Source organism: Felis catus, chromosome B4, assembly GCF_018350175.1.
Source record: "Felis catus isolate Fca126 chromosome B4, F.catus_Fca126_mat1.0, whole genome shotgun sequence".
NCBI classification, from domain to species: domain Eukaryota; kingdom Metazoa; phylum Chordata; class Mammalia; order Carnivora; family Felidae; genus Felis; species Felis catus.
In genome coordinates, this window is record NC_058374.1 from 25,816,773 (window position 1) to 25,840,219 (window position 23,447).

The following is a 23,447-nucleotide window of genomic DNA, read 5'->3' on the forward strand; positions in this document are numbered from 1 at the left end:
TTAATTGATAATTTTGCTTGAAGGAAAGATTGGCAAAAAGAAATGGAATTCTTTAGCTCCTTGTTTTTACTTAAAAATTCCCAACAGTATTCACTCAAACAAAGGACTTAAGTTCTCCACTGGAAGGATAAAAAGAAAAGTTAGTTCTAGCATATCCTGCCACATGCTTAACTACAGGGTAAAGCAGTATCTATTCAGATTCTAATCACATCCTAGAAGTGTAGTATTTATTAGGTTGAAGACTGCCAAGTACTACTATATCATAATTACAGACATTTTTTAATTTAAATTATATTTAGCTCTTTAATTCAAGCACTGTAGTTTGGAAAGTGTTACCCATCAAAATGTGTCATGTTTATGTACATGAAACCTAGCAAGAATTTTCCAGGAGTTCCCATGTTCCATTCTGTATATAATTACTCTTTATTCATTACTCCTTTGATATTCAGAATCTATGCATAATTCTGAATGTGTGCAAACTCCCACTAAAAACTATCAGCAATAAACATCTTTTATAATGAAATCACTTACTAACAGTCTGTATTACAGAGTTCCCTTTAAGATGGTGCACTCAATAAGCTTTATTTACTTTTCTCTCAAAATCCCATTAAAACTACAGAATGTAAATTTAAAAACAGATAAATGCCAAGCAGTGCTCGAAAACAATAAAGGGCACCGTCGTCAAATCAGAAAAGTTGAAAAATTCATGAAAGATGAAATGGCATTAAATTGATGAGGAAATCTAAACAGAGAACCACAACTCAAAACAGGTGGAGATCAAGACTGTGGCAAAGTGTTAGCTGCTTTTCCCAACAGGGAAGGTACTGCGATTCAGCAGTTCACAGAGAATAAAAGTGGGCCACGGGAAGAATCATGAAGGTTACCAGTTAAAGCACAGACATCAGGGGGCACCTGGGTGGCTCAGTTGGTTAAGCGTCCGACTTCGGCTGAGGTCATGATCTCACAGTTTGTGAGTTCGAGCCCCGCGTTGGGCTCTGTGCTGACAGCTTGGAGCCTAGAGCCCGCTTCAGATTCTGTGTCCCCCTCTCTCTCTCTGCCCCTCCCCTGCTCACGTTCTGTCTCTGTCTCTCTCTCTCAAAAAATAAATAGACATCTTAAAAAAACTAAAAAAAAAAGAGAAGTAGAGAGTAGAAATTCAGGTAACCCCTAATCTCTATAGGGGTTGTGACTGCTATGAAAAAGGAATAAGATGTTCTTGGAAAATAAAAACATGATACCAAAATTAAAAGAAAGACTGCAGCAGAAAGGTCGATCAGTAGAATGGATGGGGCAAAGCTGAAGACCAAGCAAGAGATCTGGAAGGTGAAGACGAGGCAGCTGTAAATGACGTGGAAGGGAAAGATGAGAAAAGGTGTAAGAGGAAGAATAGAGAACCAAGGGATCCCAGACCAAGATGATTTCACAGGTGAACTCGCTCCAATCTTCAAGACATGCAGAAAAGCTAATCCTTACTTTGTTTAAACTTTTCCAGAGCAGGAAAAAGATGAAGAACTTTCTAGCTCATTCCACAAGACTGGCATACCTGGAATATCAAAATTGTGCAAGGAGAGCATTAGAAAAAAAGAAAACTATAGACAAAGCTCACTTGAGAATTTTGATATAAAATGGCTAAATAGTTAATGAATCAAATCCAGAAATATATTAAAATAATGATACATTGTGATGGAACAGAATTTTTCCCAAGGAATCAAGGAAATTTAAACACTAGGAAATTTACTCAATATAAGTAGGTTAAAAGGGACAGTCAAATGGTATTAAAAATTGTGGGATTAGTGTCTGATAATTACAATAACCTATTTAGGTACGAGTGTGTTTTGGGAGTGGGGAGAATCTCTTATTAAATAATCTAGGAATGAGAAGGGGATCCTTACCTTGATAAAGTGATTATATCAGAAATTTTCTGCAAACATTATACTCAATGGTAAAATATAAGAATAGTAAAATATAAGAAATATAAGAATATAAGAAATATAAGATAAAATATATAATATTCATATATATATATATAAGAAAAATATAAGAAAAACTCCCTTTAAAGCCTGCCATCACTACAACATTGTTTTGGAAAATTTGGTCAATGGAATGTAACTGCTGAAGGGAAGGAGGAAGGGAAGCAGAGAAAAGAGGAAAATAAATATATAAAACTGTTACTATCTGACAGTTATATGCTTGTGTGTACTCTGACAATATTACATCAATATTATACATCAATTACATATTATATCAATATTATATAAGAAAAATGTACAAAATCCAACAGATTTCCTACATATCCATGATAACTATTATAATATGTAATAGATAAGAACTCATCCAGAATGGAAACAATAAGAATAACAAATAAAACATCTAATAATTAAAAAATTTTTTTTTAACATTTATTCATTATTGAGACACAGAGAGAGAGACAGAGCACGAGCATGGGAGGGGCAGAGAGAGAAGGAGACACAGAATCTGAAGCAGGCTGCAGGCTCTGAACTGTCAGCACAGAGTCCAATGCGGGGCTTGAACCCACGAGCAGTGAGATCATGATCTGAGCTGAAGTCAGACGCCTAACCGACTAAGCCACCCAGGTGCCCCAAAACATCTAATAATTTAATGAGAAATATGCAAACTCTATGTAAAGAAAACTATAAAAATTTATTGAATGTCCTGAAAAATAATCAGAATAAGTGGAAAAATATACTATGTTCCTGAGTGGAAAGACTTGGTATAGTAAGGATAAAAATATTCCCCAAATTAATACATAAATTCAATGTAATCCCAAATGAATTTCCAATGAAATTTTTAAAATGGAACTTGTCAATCTTATTCCAAAGTTCAACTGGAAAGGCAAATTCAAGAGACTTGATGAGAATATTTTGAAAGAATTGCAAGCGGACATACCTTGCCATATGTCAAAATGCACAATAAGGCTACAGTCATGAGAACAGTGTGCTACTGATGTAGAAGTGTTTTAAAAAGTTTGGCGGAATACATTAGAGTCTAGAAATAGACACATATAAAGGAAGGTAGAGTATACTAACGGTAGCATTTCTTTTCTTTTTTTTTAATGTTTATTTTTTCAGAGAGAGAGAGAGAGAGAGAGAGAGAGAACGAGCAGGGGAGGGGCAGAGACAGAGAGAGACAACACTGACAACAGCAGAGTCCGATGCAGGGCTTGAACTCAACCAACTGTGAGATTATGACCTGAACCTAAGTTGTAAGTTTAACTGACTGAGCCACCCAGGCGTCCCTAAAGGTAGCATTTCAAGTCAGTAAGGAAATGTGGAAGTGCTCGATAAATTGTATTGGAACAGATCGTGTTGGGGAAAAACCAGAAGTCAGACCTTTACTTCACATAACTTACAAAAAATTGTAGGTAGATTATAATTATGTAAGTGTACAATTAAAATAATAAAAGTAGTAGAAGAAAATGTAAAAGCGAACTTTTATAATCTTGGGACAGGCATTCCTAAAAGTGACGCAAGACATAAAGAACACATTGCCATATTTAATCATAAGCCCTTTCCCCTCTTGGCCTCCTTACCCACTCAGGGCCCAATACCCTCCTTGGGCAAGGTCCTTTACCTGCCACCATGGGGGCTTACTATAGCCATGCCCCCTGAAGCTCCTTTGAAATGTTTCTGAGCTTGGAGCCCAAGTCCTGGTTCTAATAGTGACAAAATGGTATGCATTTAACTACGACTTTCTGTCAACCGTGGGCTTCCTTTTCTCCCTATGCATTTCATAGAATCCCTGATTATCGAGGGCAGAAGGCAATGACGCGTCCTCATTTGACAGCTGAAGGAAGGAAGGCCCCGGTGAATAAAGAGACTTGCCTTGGAACACATCCCCAGTTGCTCGCAGTTCTGGCTAAATACAGTGCTCCCAGTTTCTAAGGCAAATCTGCTCTCTCCACATTATAACTTCCTGTGGCCTAATCTATAAGTGGGTAATCTCAGGTCAGGTAAGGAGGCTGACTACAGAGAAAATCTAGACCCAGCAAAGTCATTTTCCAAACCACATACGAAACAGTAGGGATTTAACTATAGCCAAGATACAGATTAAACTTGTATTGTTTCAACAGAGTCTCTATTCAGACCTTTACACTGTCATTTTAATAAAGCACCTAAGAGACAGGATGTGGTCAAACAGAACATAGGTCATTTGTCTTTATTGTTCTTCTCTGAGCTTCCTACTAGCATTTCACTGAGTGTGTATGTTAGAGGGTAGGGATTAGGAATGGTATTTGGGGGTTGGTAATATGTCATGAAATCATAAAGTTGAGCTTTTTTATATTTTCCTAATGAGAGGAAAGTTATTGTAACTATAAACTAAATTTTACTGCTTCAATCATAGTAACCATGAAATAGTCCTCAAACACCTTTCAAGATAGTTGAAAATTACTATTCCAGATGATTTATGTTTATACTTTTTAAAGCACAATTTTAAGGAAAAAATATAAATAAATAAATCTGAAGGAAAAAAGTACACAGGTTAGATAAACCAGAGGCCCCATGGGTTATGAGTAAATCTGAACTGGTGCCATATTTCTGAAAAGGACTAAAGTAAAGGAACCCAGGAGACACAGTAAAAACTAAGACACGACCAATTGCACTACTGACAAGGTTGTGAAAAAACTCCTTGATCCAGCTGGATAGATTTAGCAGCTCAGAAAGAATTAAAGGAGGGAGGGAGGGAGAAGGAGGGAGAGAGGGAGAGGGAGGGAGGGAGAGAAAGAGAGAGAGAGAGAGAGAGAGAGAGAGAGAGAGAGAGAGAGACAGAACAAACACCAAGACAAAAAATGCAGTCAAGACAAGGATAAAAGAAAATGCAAAACAATGGCTCTCCACCTCAGTTGCAAACTAGAGAAGGCTATGTGGGTTCTCAAGTAGCCACAATATTGCAACCATCTTGCTTGGAGTTAGCCTGAGACAATCACACCAAAGGCACGTGGCACCAAGCAGCTTCTGGCCAGGGATTTTACATTTAGAAATGTAAGACCCAGTAACATTTAAGGAATTCTCCCTCCTGCCAGATAGCCATCCTCTTGCCCCGAAGCCATGTGACAAATGATCCTGAATACCACGTTGCCTTTTATGCATCTGTTGTCTAAATCAGTGTAGAAACTGGAAGGAGAGACTCTGAATTCTGGCCCTTAGCAAAAGGGTACATTTTAGTGTCATAATGACAGTTTTGGCAGAATGGGGCATTCTTACTTGAAATGTCTCTGCCATACTGAGAGCTTTGTCCACCATAACCTGAGTCTGGCTCAGTCAAAGGGACTATCAGTTCTAAATTTTAAATACATGAGCAACTATGTAAAAATTTAAAGAGCAAACTGTTTCTTGGACATCCCATTTCACGAATGTCTCTGATCACCTTTCAGCACTTGCAAAGTTTTCGTTTTCATTTGTGCTGTTTTCCAGTTTAATGTTATATCACCCAAATATTCCTCTCAAAGTCACCGTTTAAAGTTTTTTGTTCTCTTTATCGCTTGATCAAAGGTAAAACGGTTTTTGCGTACTCTGTGTGTGTGTGTGTGTGTGTGTGTGTGTGTGTAATGGCATCACAAAGGGAACACATTCTTTCTGTCAGAGATATCCATCTTGGTCACTGTATCAAAGAGACTCCAAAGCACTGAAGTAAGTGGGCAAGAGGCTGTTTTTAACCCTATCTGTAGTTCAGGGATTGTGGGAGACACAACACGCACTTGAGAGCATCCTCACACGCCATCACCAAGGGGCTGCCCGAATCTGTGACACGGCGAAGTCTAAACTTCAGTTTTACCTCTTCTAGCTACATCCGGATGTGTCTGACCTGAAGAAATGCTAAAGGTGAATCAGGCTCTGCAGTCCCTCAGCGCGTCTTGCACCAGTGTCTTGCTTGCCTGAGAAAAACAGTTCCTGGCTCCTTCTCTGACTGGGAGGACCTAACATCATTGGAAGTGGACGACTAATCTATCTTCCCCAAACCACGTTCCATTGGGTTGTTGTTATCACCCGAGCTTTTATCTGACCACCACCAGGTAAGGAAGGACTCAACGCCTCCAGGGTGCACCAAAGGGAGAGGGAAGATATCACTGGTCACTTTCAAAAGCCGCTTTGTCTTCTTAACTACATTCAATTCAGTTATTACCACTATGACCATACATATGTGCAGAGAGAGACGCACACTAGCAGTATTAGCTTTTAGCCATTTTCTGCAAATCATTCATATTTCCCTTAGTAAGCAAAGGAGGATCCCCAGGTAATGATGTCTATTACAACCTGTAGTCTAAAAACGTGTGTAAAGAAAGACCTTTTTACTGCAGCCGTTACAATAGAGAAAAGAATTTTAAATGCACACACAGCTGGCCTAAGTTCTCGAAACTTCAACACTAATGCTTAAGTATTTACTTTTATTTAAAAGTAAAAGTAAAAGATCTCATGGCTCGTGAGTTCAAGCCCTGCGTCAGGCTCTGTGCTGACAGCTCAGAGCCTGGAGCCTGCTTCCGATTCTGTGTCTCCCTGTCTCTGCCCCTCCCCCACTCGTGTTCTGTCTCTCTCTGTCTCTCAAGGGTGAATAAACGTCTAAATAAATAAATAAATAAATAAATAAATAAATAAAAGTAAATGTCAATTAAGTAGCTGAAATTGCCCAAAGCAATCAGACTAATTGTACCAAGGGTCTGGATCATATCTCCAAGCAATCAAGCAACTCATATCCAAAAAAACTAACAATTTCAATGCTTAGTATAGAGCCTATAGCAATTTCCAAATCTGCAAATTCAAGAATTGAACTAGAGGATCCTTTCAAGTTCGCTGTTGGGTTTATAAAAATCGTTGACTATCTCTTCAGTACAATGAATATGAGAGAAATTGGGTAACGAAGTTGTGAAAGAAGAAAGGGAGAAAAGAGGCATTATGCATTAAACATGCTGTCTTGCATCTAAACTGAAAACGAAGAGAAAATTCAAATTTTGTAAAAGAACTATCTCATTTGTGAGGGAACAAAGTTGTTACTTTTTTGCTTCCCCCAAACTCATAATTATAAATGATATAATTTCTAACAGAAAACAAGAGCAGAAGCTTCCAAAATTTAAAAGTACCAAAATTTTGGCCTGGAAGAAAACACATATTTATTCTGAGTAAAAATTCTGTTACATCAACAAGACACATTTTGACATAGAAAAATACCTGTTTAATTTTAGAAACAAAGTAGGGAGGCAGAAGGGAAAAACTAACTACAGCTAACCAAAAAAGAAAGAAAGAAAAGAAACCACTTCCATATTCATTAAATAGAATGTCTTGTTATTTTCACAGGCAGTAAAAACTTTTTGACATCCCATTTAGTCTCAGACTGGAGAGGTGTCAATGGATCTTATTTGACCTCTTCAGTGTGTAAAGAGTTTACAAACCTAACCAAATTTAGAATTAGTGGGAGTTACACACTTATGTTCCTTATACATAAGAGAAGAAAAAAAGGCCCTTTTATGCCAGCTTGGAGTTGGGCTTGAATTTTTATGACTTATTTAGAAGCCCTAGGGAATGAAAAAAGTCTCTGAATGGAAATACTGACACAGGCTTAAATATAGTGACATGGACAAGCACGTCTATGAAACAGCACCAGGATGTGACTGACCACTCCAGCACGTCTGAAATGCAGGCAACATCATACAATCAATTACAATGGACTCAGTTCCAGTAGAAATGTAATGGCAAGTTAGAGAATCAAAATTTCAGGTTGGTAAACTTGTTTTTAACAGGAAAATATGCAAAATGTATGGGATGTTTACTCTGATACGCGGAGGAAAGAGAAAATGTAAAATTTCTGCATAGACTCTCTCCAATTGTATTACAGGATTAAAAACAGTCACTCTTAAAAAAAAAAAGTCCAAGCTGTCATGTCAATCCTGAGAGCAAATGTGGCTCAAGAGTTTAAATCAGTGGATCTGAATCTGTGCTTTCTTTCTCAGATCTTACATGGTTTTGTGCTAGACAGAGACAGACAACAAATATTTGTTTTTGTTTGTCTATTTGCTATATTTTTAATTCTTTGGTGGTTTTTTAAAAACTAGCTAAACTTTTCCATTTATCATCCTTTCATTTTCCTGAAAGTCACTTTTTTTTTTACTTGAAAATTGGTTTAGTTTCATTTTATAGTTTCTCAGTTATTATTTTGAATCCCTTCAACACCTCAGAGTTTCCAGCTACATTTTTTTTTTACTATTTTCCTCTGGTTTTAAATTTTTCACATTTGTCTTTTTTTTAAAGCCATTCAAACGTATTCAAGATCATTTTCTTTCTTTTGTCATGTTCACAGATACAGATCAACATATATACGTGCACATTAAAATGTCTTTCATGGTTTAAGAAGCAAAAAGGCCACATCATTAAAACACTAACTCGTTTAAGTAACAGTTATGGGCAAATATGTGAAAGACGCTGTACTAAGTGCTAAGGGGACTATAAAATGAATAAAACGCCACTTTAGGGCCTCAAAGAGCTTTTAATATACATAAGGCAGTGAGTATCAGCACAAAAGAAGAGACAATGTCGCTACATTTCAGAAAAACAGTGTTTCTAACATTCACACAAATGTGGTATCACTGTTGCTATCATTCTTAGGTAACACATGGAAGAAACACAATGTAAAAGGGTAGAAAACATTGGGATCAAAAACAGTCCTTAAAAATTTTCTAAACTAACCTGCCATATACTTTCAATTTGTTTGTAAGCCATGTTGTTTTCTGGGGCTGTAGGTCTCAGTATTTACACTTAGGTTTTTCCAGCCTCTCACATGATACCAAGTAACAAAGCAAATGAAAAGCTACCCCTTAAGGAGCCAGCAAACTGCTCATGCCAATATTTGTTCTCTTTTTCTATTTTTGTTTGCCATTAATCTCTCAGTTTCGAACAGGAGATGGAACACTTATGCAATTTCATTTCAATTTTGCAAGTGAATCTATAATGAACATTTGATTTAAAAAATCAAGCTACTTTAAAAATATTCCATATGAATGTTTTGCCATCATCACTGACATATACTTAAAAATCTATGGTGTTCTGAATATCATGCTTAAGTTTTGATATTTCTATAGTAACCCTACGCCTACCCAAAAATCACTTCTGTAGATCTCACTTAAATCATCACTGCTTAGGAAGAATTCTTTTCAACAGGCTATCAGAAAGACATCGTTCTTTATTCAAAGCTGTTAGGGGCAAGTTTGGAACTGTGGTTAACCCAACATTACTGATTTAAAAGGATGGAATATCATATAAAAAGCAATAGGAGGAGGTAGTTTAGAGGAGAGAGGATATTGAAGCACACTTCACATGCCGTGTTTAATATTATAAGCTTAGGAGAGCAGAAAATTCTGTATTTTTAAAACCAGTACTTGAGTTTCTATCTGGAAATTTCACTTATGTGGAATACCTCATTCCCAGATGGTGTCAGATAGGTGAGGTATTATTGTAGTAAGGATTCAAGACAAGAAATTGGATAACCTTTCAAGTATCCTTTAAATGTCACTAACTGGGATGGTGATAGAGGGTTTTTTATTCTCTGCTGGAGTACATCAGCAGTCATTTGCATGCCAGGAAAGAACGTCTGGAATAATCCAAAAGGGCAAAGCTTAGTTCTTTCACCAAAAACAAGGACGTGACAGGCACAAAAAGGGAAATGAAACAGGATAAAAGCATCCAAAGCAGACTTACTGTTCAACAAAATCCCACAGAGAAACTAGCATGTACACAGAGACACATACCATCTTAACAATCGGTTCTTGACAAAGCCTTCTCTTGACTACTACGATGCTTTCTTTAAGCTACTCACAGACACAAAGCCCAAAATTGATGAAACATATAAATTAGGAGTGAGTATTCACTACTCAAAAAGATCTGCCAAGACAGCTCTTTAAATCTTTCTTCTGCTTCTTTTAACGAGGGTTTCTTGGATGAGCAGCCTAGCACAAAACACAGGGCTTCAGTGAGCCTAGAACAGGGCCTGTGTAGAGTGGCTCTTAATGAACATTTTTGTGTGTGGAATGAATGCATGAAAGAGCACCTCTTATATGAGTGGACTGTATCTCAGAAATGTACCTGTGAAGTCGGCTGTTTAGAACGGAAGAGAGCACAACTCCAAAGAAGCCATGCTATACATAAATTAAGGTTAAATCCGGGCTAATCCGATGGTTTTCTGAACTCATTAGCATACCTGGGTTATACTACTGATAATGCCAGCTTCAATTCTGAAGTACATGCATATGCAGGAAGAGAGAGAGAAAAAGGAACATTTCTCCTCTTGGTGCGCATCATTAGCTGAGAAAAAAAAAAATGTTTGGAAATGGCATTTAGCCTCTGGCATCCATTCACACTTTCTACCTCCTACTTCTTTCCTTAGTGACCAAAATCCCTGGTTCTTTTTGCTCCAACTGTGGCAGGCCATCCAAAGGGACTCTATCTTCCAGAGAATTCCATGCACCAAGTAAGTGACTTCTTTTTTCTCTCAATCAAAAATCTCCATTTCTTCAGGGATATTCACCTCAGTCAAGTGGAAGGGAAGCTAATCTGGTTAATTCACACTAACATAGAAAAGAGTTCTATGTTCCTATGTATGTTTTTGCTGCACCAGATGTGTCTAATTAAGAGGGATTTTAGACAGTTTAACAAGATGAAGTTTAAGCATTCAGCCTGTGGGAGCTGGTTAAATTTATGAATTATATACTTGCAGAGCAGTGGGGCTCGGAGAATAACCATTCGAATGTACTAGCCATTTATAAGTTGTGAGCTGCAAAAAGAAAGAACATAACAGGGACTTGTCCTCGAGCCGAGCAAAAGAAGTGCGGGGAAGTCCACACATTTTATTTCAAGACTTGCCTGATTTTCCCCTCGTCAGTACACTTCTTAGAAACCTCCCTGCTCTCCTTCAGCAAAGAAGGAAATTTAATAGGCTTTTAAGGGTAAATCAGACTCGAACGCAAGTCAGGAAAGGCTCCAATGAGAACTTACTCTGTAGGTGGGACAGATGGCAGATGGCTCCTTCACGGATGGTCGCATCTGGAGAATATCAGTACTGATTCAATAGGAGTGGAGGTGGATATTAAAGACACCTCAGAGGGCAGACCCATCGAAGGGTTAGAGGCCTTGAGGTCAGTTTGTAATGGGAATTCACTCCATCAAATACTTGAAAATTGTCATCCATTAACCTAACATGATGATAAGTATTATAATTTAATGCAGACAACTTAATTCAACAGACAACACTGAGTAACTAAATCTTCTTGAGTAGTATTTTTTTTTAGAAGCAATAGCCTTAATAATTCTAATCAATTCTAACGGTATAATTTCTGCTCTCAGAAATGTTTTTTTTTAGCCAATATGTGTTGAAAGTCTATTACACCCCATGAAAATAAAAATCTTTCTTTTTCTACACGACGGGGAGACTTAAGATTACAGAGAAATATTTAATGTCTACATAAAATCAACAGAAACATGTTTGTATCTACGTTGATGTTGTCAGTCAGGTGGAGAGAAAGCTAATCTGATTAATTCACACTAACTTAGAAAAGAGTTCTATTCACCTACATGTTTCAATTAGGATTACTTTATAATCTAGTGGGCTTAACTCTCCTAGAATTTTACAAGAACAAGTGAAATAAAATTCAGCGATGCATTATCCTTCCACATACCAACTCTTTCATTTGGCCTTTTGGTTCCATATCATTAATGAAACGCATCATAAGATAGCAAAAATGTGTGGAAAAATGAATAAAATTTTTTAGCATAGATAAACTAAGAAGTTGTGTTTAAAGGTGATCTATTCTTGAAAAACAATTTGAAAGTTGAAATCTTTGCACTACTGTAAAACTGGGGTGGGGGAGGGGAGTGGTGTTTAATAGCAGATTTAGAGGGTTTCTGTTTAGGTGAAGAAAGAAAGATATAACCAGAAGGAATTGAAGGAATTCAGAAAAAGCCTGTATGCCAGCGAAAACCATAGTAGTTGCTCAGAAAGTATTTATTGAAATCCCCTGTTCTGTTTATGCATGAGTGGCATCAGCCAGATACAATTGCAGCAACGTTGTCATTCGCTTCCCCCAGAAGACAGCCATTTATTGTTTCGGGCTGAGATTTAGCAGACCAGTCTTAGACCACCAGTCCTTCTCAATTCTCTGTCCACAAAACCAAAAAATGTATTCTGTTCTTTTAAAAGCTTATACACATGCATGGAAAACCAGAAGTTTACGTGTCTAGGCTGCTTTCTCATTGCTTGCAAAACTAAAAAATAGGTTTTTATTTAAAAATAGAACTTGGCAAATGAATAGGCCATTGAAGACTTTAATAAAAATAAATGGCCAAGATATTTCACTTTGAGAAGCATCAACTATACAGGCATGCTAATCACTCTTTGGTTTTCTATTTTATTTTCTTTGAAAAGAGCATGCATTTTCTTTTTTTAAGTAATTGTTTTAATATTTATTTTTGAGAGAGAGAGAGAGAGAGAGAGAGAGAAGACAAGCAGGGGAGGGGCAGAGAGATTGAGAGACAGAATCTAAAGCAGGCTCCAGGCTCCGAGCTATCAGCCCAGAGCCCTATGAGGGGCTCTAACTTACAAACTGTGAGATCATGACCTGAGCCGAAGTTGGACCCTTACGCATTTTCATAAGACGCATCACACTGGGTAAATTTCAAATTTGTTTTTACTGGGCAACATAAAGAAATGTGTAAGAAATTTACAAAAGTAACAGACCTTCAATTATTCCATCTAATCAAAATTAATTTTCATTGTTTCCAAAAAATCTTCCTTGTTTTTGTCCATACATATTTGTAATGTCTCAATTGCATTCAATGTTTCCACAATTTTAAATTGTTTTTCACTTAACCTTATGTTATCAATATTCCTCATGTTGCTTTATAGTCAGTATCAGTATCATAAATAAAAAGGTTGATTTTTATGCTATTTTCATCTGGCTTTGGATTAGGATAACATTTACATTTTTAAAAACTGACATACTTCCCATATTTTTACATGCTTGAGAAAAATGCAGAAAGCATGAGAATTAATTACTTCTTCAAAGTTTGGGGAAAAATCCACTGAATATCAAATCATGTGTTTTGGAAATGGAGTTTTACTAAAAACCTTGATTTTTCCTGCATCAGTGTTCATTTACAACTTTTCTCATTATAATTTTATAATTTAATTTGTGTGGATAATACCAATTCATCTGCACATTTGCATATGGTATACTGTCAAACAACTGTGCATAATACACCATAATTTAAAAATATTTTTAATAAATATTAATATTGACTGCTATAGCTCTTTTTTCACTTCCAATTTTATTCTGTACCAATTTTTGCTTTTTTCTTTTAGTATTTCTTTCAGAGTGAAGTCTTAATTTATCTAGTTTTCAGCTTTCCATTCTAACTTCTTTTTGTTTTATTTTTATTCTTTTCATTTATCTGTACTTGAATGACTTGATTTCCTATCCTTTCTTATCTCTTCAAATAAAATTCAACAAAGCTTTACATCATCTCCAAGTTCTGTCCGCTCTGCTCACACTAGATATACGTAGTTTTAAATTTTTAAAATTATTAGCAAAATAGTCTTTTATTGCATCTTTTACTTCTTCCTAGACCCAATCATTATTTACAAGACTCATTTTATATCTCAGAGCATTTAGAGTTGTTTTCACTGTTGGCGCTGGAACCGCAAACAAACAATGTGGCTAATTTAAGTCTTTAAAAATGTGTTGAGGGGGCGCCTGGGTGGCTCAATCAGTTAAATGTTCGACTTTGGCTCAGGTCATGATCTCATGATTCATGGGTTCAAGCCTCGCATCAGGCTCTGTGCTGACAGCTTGGAGCCTGGAGCCTGCTTCGGATTCTGTATCTCCCTCTCTCTCTGCCCCTCCCCCGCTCATGCTTTCCTTCTCCCTCAAAAAATAAAAAAAAATTTAAAAATTTTTAAGTAAAAAAAAAATGTGTTGAGATTTCCTCTGAATCCTCACAGATAACACATCTTACTTGAAAAGAAGACCTCTGGTTAAATAATCTGAAAGGTATATTAAATAGACCAAATTTAAATTCCTTCATAAAGCCCTACTATTCACATATCAAGGTCTTTACAAGGGTCACCTGCAGCAAAGTTTGTGCAGTATTTAGCAGAGGGCCTAGCATGTCATAACTACTCAATAAATGATTGGAGGTAGTAGATATAATAATAACAGTCATCAGGGTCTGGTAGTAGTTACGTTTTCCTACCTCTTATTCAGGCTCAGCTGTATTACTGATCTGGAGAAGAGTAACTAGCTATGCGTTTCTGGTCTGGGTTTTCTTATTAATGATCTAACATGGCTGGACTAGATGCTTCCTGAGGTTATTTCCAGCTCTAACATTTCTAAGTCTCATTTGAAGGCATTTCCAGGACCTGGGCTCTTATCTATACCAGATGTAGGTCACACATATCCTTTGCTCTGAAGCAAGTTGCTCAAACACTCTTTATGAGCAAAACTCTCTGGAAACTGAAGTCAAGACAGAAATTTTTACCAAACTCACTACTCCACCAGAAAGATGTGGACAGGCAGAAATCAATCATTTTTGGAATAAAAGTAAAAATTTCAAAGCTATTTATCAGCTCTACTTGTGCTTTCCAGGAATAAAAGTAAAATTTCCAAAGCAATTTAAGCCAAACCTACACTTTTCCTTCACAAGAGTCTTGGCACCCATGCTAATTTGTGTTCATTTTCCATCACTATTAGCAATCATCTTAAGAGAAAAGATGAAATACAAAGTATTTGCATGGCTGGTTATAATTCAGGGCATTCCTCCTCCAAGAATGTGTACCATTGAGATTAAAAATTACTACGAAGAATGAAAATTCTCATATTCATCATTAAGAGTGAAAATCCCCAGTAGACCATTATCCACTAAGAAGCACATCTGGTAATTAGAAACAAAACAAAGCTTTCAAATTAAATTATGGGCTATATGTGAATAATCTTGTGCAAAAGCAATAAAAATTATGCCTTTATACCTGATGAAATAAACCCCTTGCTGCAGTTTTAGTGCTGTTTTAAACAAGGTGTCATGAAAAGCACGGACTTACCTGTACGATAGACAAAGTTGCCTTCGGTTTCCGATGATGAAGGAGACACCAGTTCTTCCTCAAATTCGTTGGAGCTAAAAGATCCCGAATGGTTTCTTTGCCTTGTCTTTCCCATCATGGCAGCGTTTGTGGCCATGACGTGTCTCAAAGAGTCGTTAAGGTAACGATTCAATAAGCTGCTCTTGTATTTTGGGGGTGATACGTAGTCCTCACTGGCCCGTGACTCTGGCCTCACTCCAGCTTTTATGACTGAGCTCTCACTTTTAATCACAGGATGGTGAACTGGATTATTATAGCCCCCTTCATTTATGTGGTTTCTTGGAGGATTTTCTCCGTCTACGGGAGAAAAATATCACTAGGTAATACTTACATATACTTTTCTCCCAGCCACCCAACTGTTACAGTTAATCACTGAATATATACATAAAGAAAGAATATTTATTTAAAGTGTATAAAATTGTCATTGATATTCAAGATTAATTTTTAGGCACAGGAAGCAGGAATCTACGTAATCTCTCCCTATGGTATTTTAATTTTAATGAATTTCAGAGAAAATGTTATTCTGATACACGATAAATCTATAAACAAGAGGAAGCAGCCATAATTCTGTTGGTCATTTATAGTATTCTAAAAGTGAAGTTACTTCATGCAATAAAAAAGAACCATTATGGCACCATTATGTTTTGTGGAGTCAACCTTAAAAAGAGCAATTGGGGTGAACTTCCTGGTAATGGAGGCAAAGCAAAATAAAAATATTAACAAACCTTCGGAACACGAATCATCGCTGCTTACACTAAGCCGCTCAGCATTTCCTTGAACGTATTTGTTGTACAACTTTATTCTTAAAGCCCAGCTTAAATCTGGCTGTCGAACAGTATTCTTAAGCCGACGTCTTGCATTAGCAAACCAATTTGACACCTAAAAAAGTTTTATTTTTCAATTAACAAAACATAAAATACGACCCATCACATAATTACTTTCCCACAAAGGACCAAAGCCTTTCTCAGTATATCTGATCATTAAGTATTCTCTGAATGTAATAGTATTAGACATTCATTCCATTCATTCATTCATTCAGCAAACATGCTGAGCACTTACTATAGAGACTGAGTGCATACTGTATTCTGGGAATAAACAAACAACAACAACAACAAAAACCAAAAAACAGGCCTTACAATCAAATGTTCAGTATAGTAAGAGGGGTAGGAGAGTGTACAAATAACTTGAAAAATTTTTTTGATGTTTATTTATTTTTGAGAAAGAGAGAGAGACAGAGCATGAGCAGGGGAGGGGCAGAGAGAGTGGGAGACACAGAATCGGAAGCAGGTTCCAGGCTCTGAGTTGTCAACACAGAGCCCAATGCATGGCTCGAACTCATGAGCTGTGAGACCATGTCCTGAACTGAAGTCAGCTGCTCAACCAACTAAGCCACCCAGGTGCCCCTAAATAACTTTAATATAGGAAAGAATGTGATGAATGGCTTAAAAGGCATTGAAATATAATGATACAGGAATCCAAAGGAAGGAGGAGTTACTTTCATATATGACTCAAGACATCATGAGGAATTAAGAGTTGAAGGAATATATCATGTATAATGGATAGGGAAGTGTGTTCCCAATAAAGAGGACCTGGGAACAAATATTAGTCAAATTCCAGAGATATTGTGGTGGGTAAGGAAGACAGAAAAGTTAAAGATGACCTTGAGTCATCCCTGTATAATCAAGAGAAGGACAGTGCCATTTTGAGAAAGAAAGTAGAACTGTTTAAGGATGAAATGATGTGCTTGGTTTGGGGAATGATTAGTTTGAGGTACCAGAAAAGCATACTGGTGAGATGGGCAGAAAGAAAACAAAACTGATATCTGAGACTTAAGGGAGAGGAAGATCAGACACGGGTCAAATGCACAGAAGTGACAGCAGGCAGTTTTGAGTAGGCAGAAAGGTGGTTGAAGACCAAACCCTGGACACCTCTAGAGATCCAAGGGCAGGAATATAAAAGAGGAGCTAGGAGAACAATCAAATAGAGCAATGAGACAAGTAGAGGAAGAAAAAACGCCGACTAACACGCAGCTTTAAGTTGAAAGTCAAGTGCTTCTAAAGCAAATAGGTGAAGACAAAGAAACAAACACTGTAAAACAAAGGAAAGGTATTTCCATGTTTGTAAAAGATGCTGTTGGATTTCCAGAGGTTAAGATGGTACTTGAGATTTCCTTCAAAATATCAGGCTATCATCAGGGAAAAGATAGATAAGTAAATAACCAGAAAGGCCAATACTGGCTTTTAAAAGAATGAAATGTGGAAAGAGAATTACATCTTTCTGCCAATTTATTCTAGAACATGAGTCCACATTTCTATAATAAGTTTGTGTGGCAATGTTTGCATTGGAAGTTTCTTTTTTATTTTTTTAGATTTATAATATAAATATACAGTTCTACACATTGCCGAAGACCTAATTATTGAATGAGCCTATAGTGAATCCTCCTTTTTTAAAAAAACAAAATCACGACTTTTTCCTCTTTATCTCCGGTGGTTTTTAAAGCATAGTAGCTTTCCCCAATTTACACACACATACACATACATGCACACATGTATACAAAACATATCATATATAATATATACATTCAATATTAATTACTTTCTTTGTGTTTTAAGTAACAACTGTCCTCTTAAATTTATGTGCATTGATGTGATAACTCACGTGGCTTTTCAGAAGTCTTAGTCTTTATCAACCCCTCTTTCCTATTAAGTTGTGCTATTATAGCTATGATTTCATCTGGCTTCAAATTCTCAGTCTTCTCCAACCTCTATAGACAGACAACTTCTGGGACTATTCATTCAACAAATATATATTGAGTAGCTCTTGTGCTCTAGCCATGGTGGTCAGTGCTAGGAATGTTTACTGTTAAGATAAATTTCGTCCCCTGCACACATGGAAGGATTAGCAGAGAACTACATATTAACTGTGATATATGGGTGAACATTCACTATGGAAGCACGAAATGCCTGGTGCACATCATGGCCGATGTAGTCACCCATGTCCTTATTAGTAATAACTGGGAATTTTAGAACATTATTTTCCTGAACTTCCATATCTTCCATTCTATGAACTTGAATGAATCTTCACCACCACCATCAAATTCAAGTGTTGATGTGCCATTATGATGTACATGCTTACCTTCTTCAAATCCTCATTAGTGTCCTGTTATCCTATAACTGTGGTGTAAATGGAAAGAGACCTGGTTTCCTGTTTTGAATTTGCCAAATACATGTGTGGATTTGGGAAGTCACTCAACTTTTCTGAACTTCAAACCCTTCATGTATAAAATGCATTAGATGGTTCCTAACATCCTGGCCAACCCTGAAAACTAAGATCTGTGAATATAGTCTACACTCTCCTACAGAAGTGTTAATTCATTCCGTTTACAGTCGGTACTAACCTATCTTGTGCTCTTGACCACCACCCTTTCAGGCAATCAGACATGTGTGTTTGTGTCCTTCTCTGCCCCCTTGACATGCAGAAGACAAACCACAACTTCTCCTACGCCTATGTAACTTATATTTATTGGAATTCAGCACCAAAACTTTATTACTCTCTTTACTAAACATCATATAATTCAGACTAACTTTAAATCTTAACTAACCTTAAATCTTAGTACAACCATCACATAGTACAGTATAAAATACAATTCTTATGCAAGTCTTCATATTTTTATTAAAATGCAATGGCCTTCTAATTTCAAAAACATTAACACACTATAATTCTAACATACAAAAATGGGGACCTTTATTTTTTATTTTAATTTTTAAAAAATGTTTATTTATTTTTGAGAGAGAGAGAAAGATAGAGTGTGAGTAGGGGAGGGGCAGAGAGAGAGAAAGAGAGAGAGAGACAGAATTTGAAGCAGGCTCTAGGCTCTGAGCTGTCAGCACAGAACCTGATGCAGGGCTCAAACTCATGAACTGTGAGATCATGACCCTAGCAGAAGTCGGAAGATCAAATGACTGCACCACCCAGGTGCCCCAAATTGGGAACCTTTAAATGTCATGGTGGCATTACATTTTCATATACAGGGATCATATCCTTTTTTTGTGCTCTATATACTCAGCTCTTACCATAATATATTAATTACATATGAGAAGATTTCCCAGAAAGGTTTGCTGATACCTAACATGGGCTGTCTCTGACCTGATTTCATAACTTTGACTGGCAAAAAAAAAAAAAGCTAATATATTTACTCTGCCAGTATTTTATTGCCAGAAATTTACAGTACAATTAAGGATGGGATATAGTCCAAGGTGCTTAATATCTGCTTGCATTAAGTCATGCAAACAGCAAACAAACAGTTGGTTAAGAAATTTGCATAAATGCTGTTTTGCAATTTTTTTTCCTGATGAATTAATGTAAATTCCATCTGTTTCACAGAAGGTAAAAATACCAGTTCAGATTTTCTACCTTCAATTTACTATGGATTCCTTGCAAATCTCATTAACTTCTATTTTACATGAAATAGGCCTCCATGGTAACATGGATAGGTTCTGCAACAGCATTTTGATATCAAACTCAGAGCTTTAAAAACACTGTATTTTATAGTGAAAGCTTGGAGAACCAAATATCTAGAAGTTGGAAGGGAAAACTAAGTAGTTTTCATCCCTACTCTAACAGAGGTGTTTACATTGATCGTATTGACAGAGCAATTATTGTAGTAAGCCCAAAGGGATAAGATGGCATCTGTCCACCTTTGAATATATAGAATTAACAAACTTATTCTGAGTTACTCAACGGAAACATTGAAAACCTCATTTCCACGCCATGTAGTGTAACACTTGGAATAATGTAGAAAGAGCAATCTGAGATTCTGTTGAATATTTAACAGCTGCCATAATCCTTGCAGTTGATAACTACATATATATCTCAACAGAAGCACTCAGCTAGCAAAAAAGGAGCTATGTCAACAGAAGGGGCAAAATCTTAGAAAGTAGCAATTTTAACCAATGGCACATGGACATTATCATAGGAATGTGAAACTTCTATAAGAAGAGGAAGCATTAACATTCAGTCATTAAATGGAATCTCAAACTAACTCCACATGCATTGCACTCTGTATTGTGATCATGAAAGAAGACATCCCAAGAAGACATTTCACTCTTATAAATAAGTAAATAAATAAATAAATAAATAAATAAATAAATAATATGTGTATGTATATATACACACATATATATGTATATATATACACATATTTAAAAATATATACACATGAACAATGGGAAACTTTGAAATCAAATATAGCCCCCATCTGCCCTTCTCTGAAAAACTTCTTCCAAGGCAATTATTCTGTAGTAAGCTCTATATCCTATGATAATACGAAACACCAACTGCATACCATTTTGTGTTATTCCACAATAAAGCTGTTTACATTTAGGCACTACAGAGTATATTTTTTATAATGTTGAAACAGTGGGCAGCCATAGAAATTAAGCACAATGGAATATTTTGGTTGATTAAAGTACACACACACACACACACACACGTCATTACCTGTCAATTTTATGAAAATGTTTATATCTCGTTAGGAAGATGCCAGATTAACAATAAATAGCTCTTTCTGCTTCGTTTTTCAGGGCTATATAAAATGTAGCCATGGATTACCATCCTTAGAACTTCTATCTGTCAGAAAAAGTACCTTTTGTGGTCCTGAAGATATTTCTTCCACTAAAGTTTCAGTTTCTTGCTTCTAGGTCTAGTGGAGACTGCTGACCAGGTTTTATGCCCTTCCTTATCAATTTAAGAGCAACAAAACAAGGCAAAACTACATTTCATGAGAAGTTTAACAATTTGACACACAGCCAAAAGGAAAATGTTAAGTGTAAAAGACATTCTTGAAATAGGATACTCTTGTAATTAAGGAATAAAAGTTATGTTAGCCACTTATTAACATCAGTCATGAGAAACAGATAGAAACAGATACTGCAATAAACAACGAAAAGGAGTTTGGAACCAGAAATAAGGGGAACGCTCCATATATTTGTCCACCGACACAAAAATACGACATATTTCCAGATATACTGAAAATAATAAAATGAGTTTTATTCTTGCTGGTCTATAAACCTTCATATAGCATTAAAGATAATGTGTGTTCAATGGAATGTATTTTAAAACTAGAATATCTTTGTCAGATTTCAAGACATTAACCAAGTTTCAGAATGGTGTTTTGGAAAACCACATGGTGATTATAATGGTATTCCCCAATTAGACCTCTTCACTCTACAAACATGTACGAACAGTTTATGGAAAGTACAGTGCTGGGGTGATATGGGGGTATTGAAAGACATGAAAAAGACATGATTGCTCTACTCAAGAAGCCTGACTCCACAGGAGAAATTTATTCACTGGGGTCTAATTTGCAGGGATCAAAAGCTTTATTCAGCTCACAGGTTTATATTTTTTCCTGCAGAAGTGTAAAGTATTTACATAATTTATTTGGTTTCCCATAGAGTCAGAATTTGCTTGGATGCTTAATGTATGTTTGACTTTCACAAACTGTCCCACATATATCAACATAAGTACAGTTGACTCTTGAACAACACAAGTTTGAACTGCATGGGACCACTTATACAGTTTTTTCAACAAAATACAATACTGTAAATGTATTTTCTCTTCCTTAAAATTTTCTTAATAACATTTTCATTTCTCTAGCTTACTTTATTGTAAGAATACACTACAGAATACGTATAACATACAAAATATGTGTTGATCGACTATTCATGTTATTGGTAAGGCTTACAGTCAACAGTAGGCTACTAGTAGTTAAGTTTTTGGGGAGTCAAAAATATGTGGATTTTTTACTTCTGGGGAGGGTTGACACCCTAACACTTGTGTTGTTCAAGGGTCAGGTGTAGATAGATATATATGTGTGTGTGTGTATATATATATATATATATATATGTATATATATATATTTACGTATATATATATGTATATTCTTACGTAGATATCCTATTATGCCTAATTGAAAATAACTAGACCCAAATTGGATTACTACATTTAACATCCCTTGGCTATTCTATACATTTTGATTTTTTCCATTTATCACTACACAGTTCCAGAAACCAATTTCATTTCCTATAAATATTTGGAAATTGTTAGGCAGGGATGACTTATTATTATAAACAATTATCTTTGCTCCATTTAAACATTAAATAATTTAGTGCATTTTTATTTTCTGAGATTTAGTGTAAGAGAAAGAAAATGTAATGACAAGTTTTCACTACATGAATGAAAACTTCACGTTAATTAGAAGACTGTAACAGGGTTACCAAGATCTTTAATACAAAAAGAACGATTATTTGTGTTCAAACTATCATTAGAGGTAGAAAATAATTTGATTCTGTATTAAAATTACAACTATGTGGACTGCATCTCAACAAAGCCACTGTACGCAAAAATTTAAACGTCTCTGCTAATGACAATATTAGTTTTCATAATTAAAAAATGTTCTAGTGTGGGGGCAGCTGGGTGGCTCAGTCGGTTAAGCCTCAGACTCTTGATTTTGGCTCAGATCATGGTCTTCCCTTTCATGGGTTTGAGGCCTACGTCGGGCTCTTACCTCACTGTGAGGAGCCTATTTGGGATTCTCTCTCTCTCAAAATAAATAAATAAACTTAAAAATTAAAAAAAAAAATGTCCTGGGGTGCTGGGTGGCTCAGTCAGTTAAGTGTCTGATCTTGATTTCAGCTCAGGTCTTAAACTCCTGGTCGTGAGATCGAGCCCTGAGATAGGCTCCATGCTAAGCATGGAGCCTAAGATTCTCTCTCTCTCTCTCTCTCTCTCTCTCTCTCTCTCTCTCTCTGTCTCTCTCTCTCTCTCTCCCCTCTATGCCTCACCCACTCATGCTCTCCCTTCTCTTTCTCTCTCAAAAAAAATGCTCTAGCTATGTCATATTTTTTTTTGCTTTCTGTATGAAAGAATGCAAGCATTAAATATGGAACTGTATGATAAACCAAATTAATCTAATGCTTTATTGCTGACATCATTGTGAAACATTCAAATAGCTCTATAAACTGGTGTATTTTCAAAATAAATAGCATACCTGTTTAAACTGAAATTTGAACATATGCATTTATTTTCACAAGTCAAGTTTTTCTGACTGGAATCACTGAAAATTCATAGTTTTATGTTAAGCAGATATTAAGCCAAGAACACTAAATAAATTTTCCCCTCCAGTGCTGCAGCAAATCACTATTAATACTATTGCCTGTTAACATGAAGCAAAACAGATGTTTTCCCCTACAATTGTATTCTGAATATAAGCAGACAAATGCATATTATAGTTTTAATAAGCTTGAATACAAGTCAAC

At 36.1% G+C, this 23,447-nt stretch overlaps 1 protein-coding gene across 7 annotated transcripts in view; it reads right to left on the reverse strand.

Annotated features, from left to right (window-relative positions):
- Positions 1–23,447, reverse strand: part of MKX (mohawk homeobox) — a 67,774-nt gene that overhangs the window by 38,328 nt on the left and 5,999 nt on the right. For 6 of the 7 annotated variants that reach the window (XM_045061060.1, XM_019834132.3, XM_006933336.5 and 3 more), the window contains 2 exons: positions 15,855–16,008; positions 15,091–15,426 (listed from right to left, as the gene is read on the reverse strand). In XM_045061060.1, the coding sequence (XP_044916995.1) occupies positions 15,091–15,426; positions 15,855–16,008 (490 nt within the window). Of the gene's footprint in view, positions 1–1,238; positions 1,544–15,090; positions 15,427–15,854; positions 16,009–23,447 lie in introns of those variants that run through there. The other variant, XM_045061062.1, reaches the window with a different exon arrangement.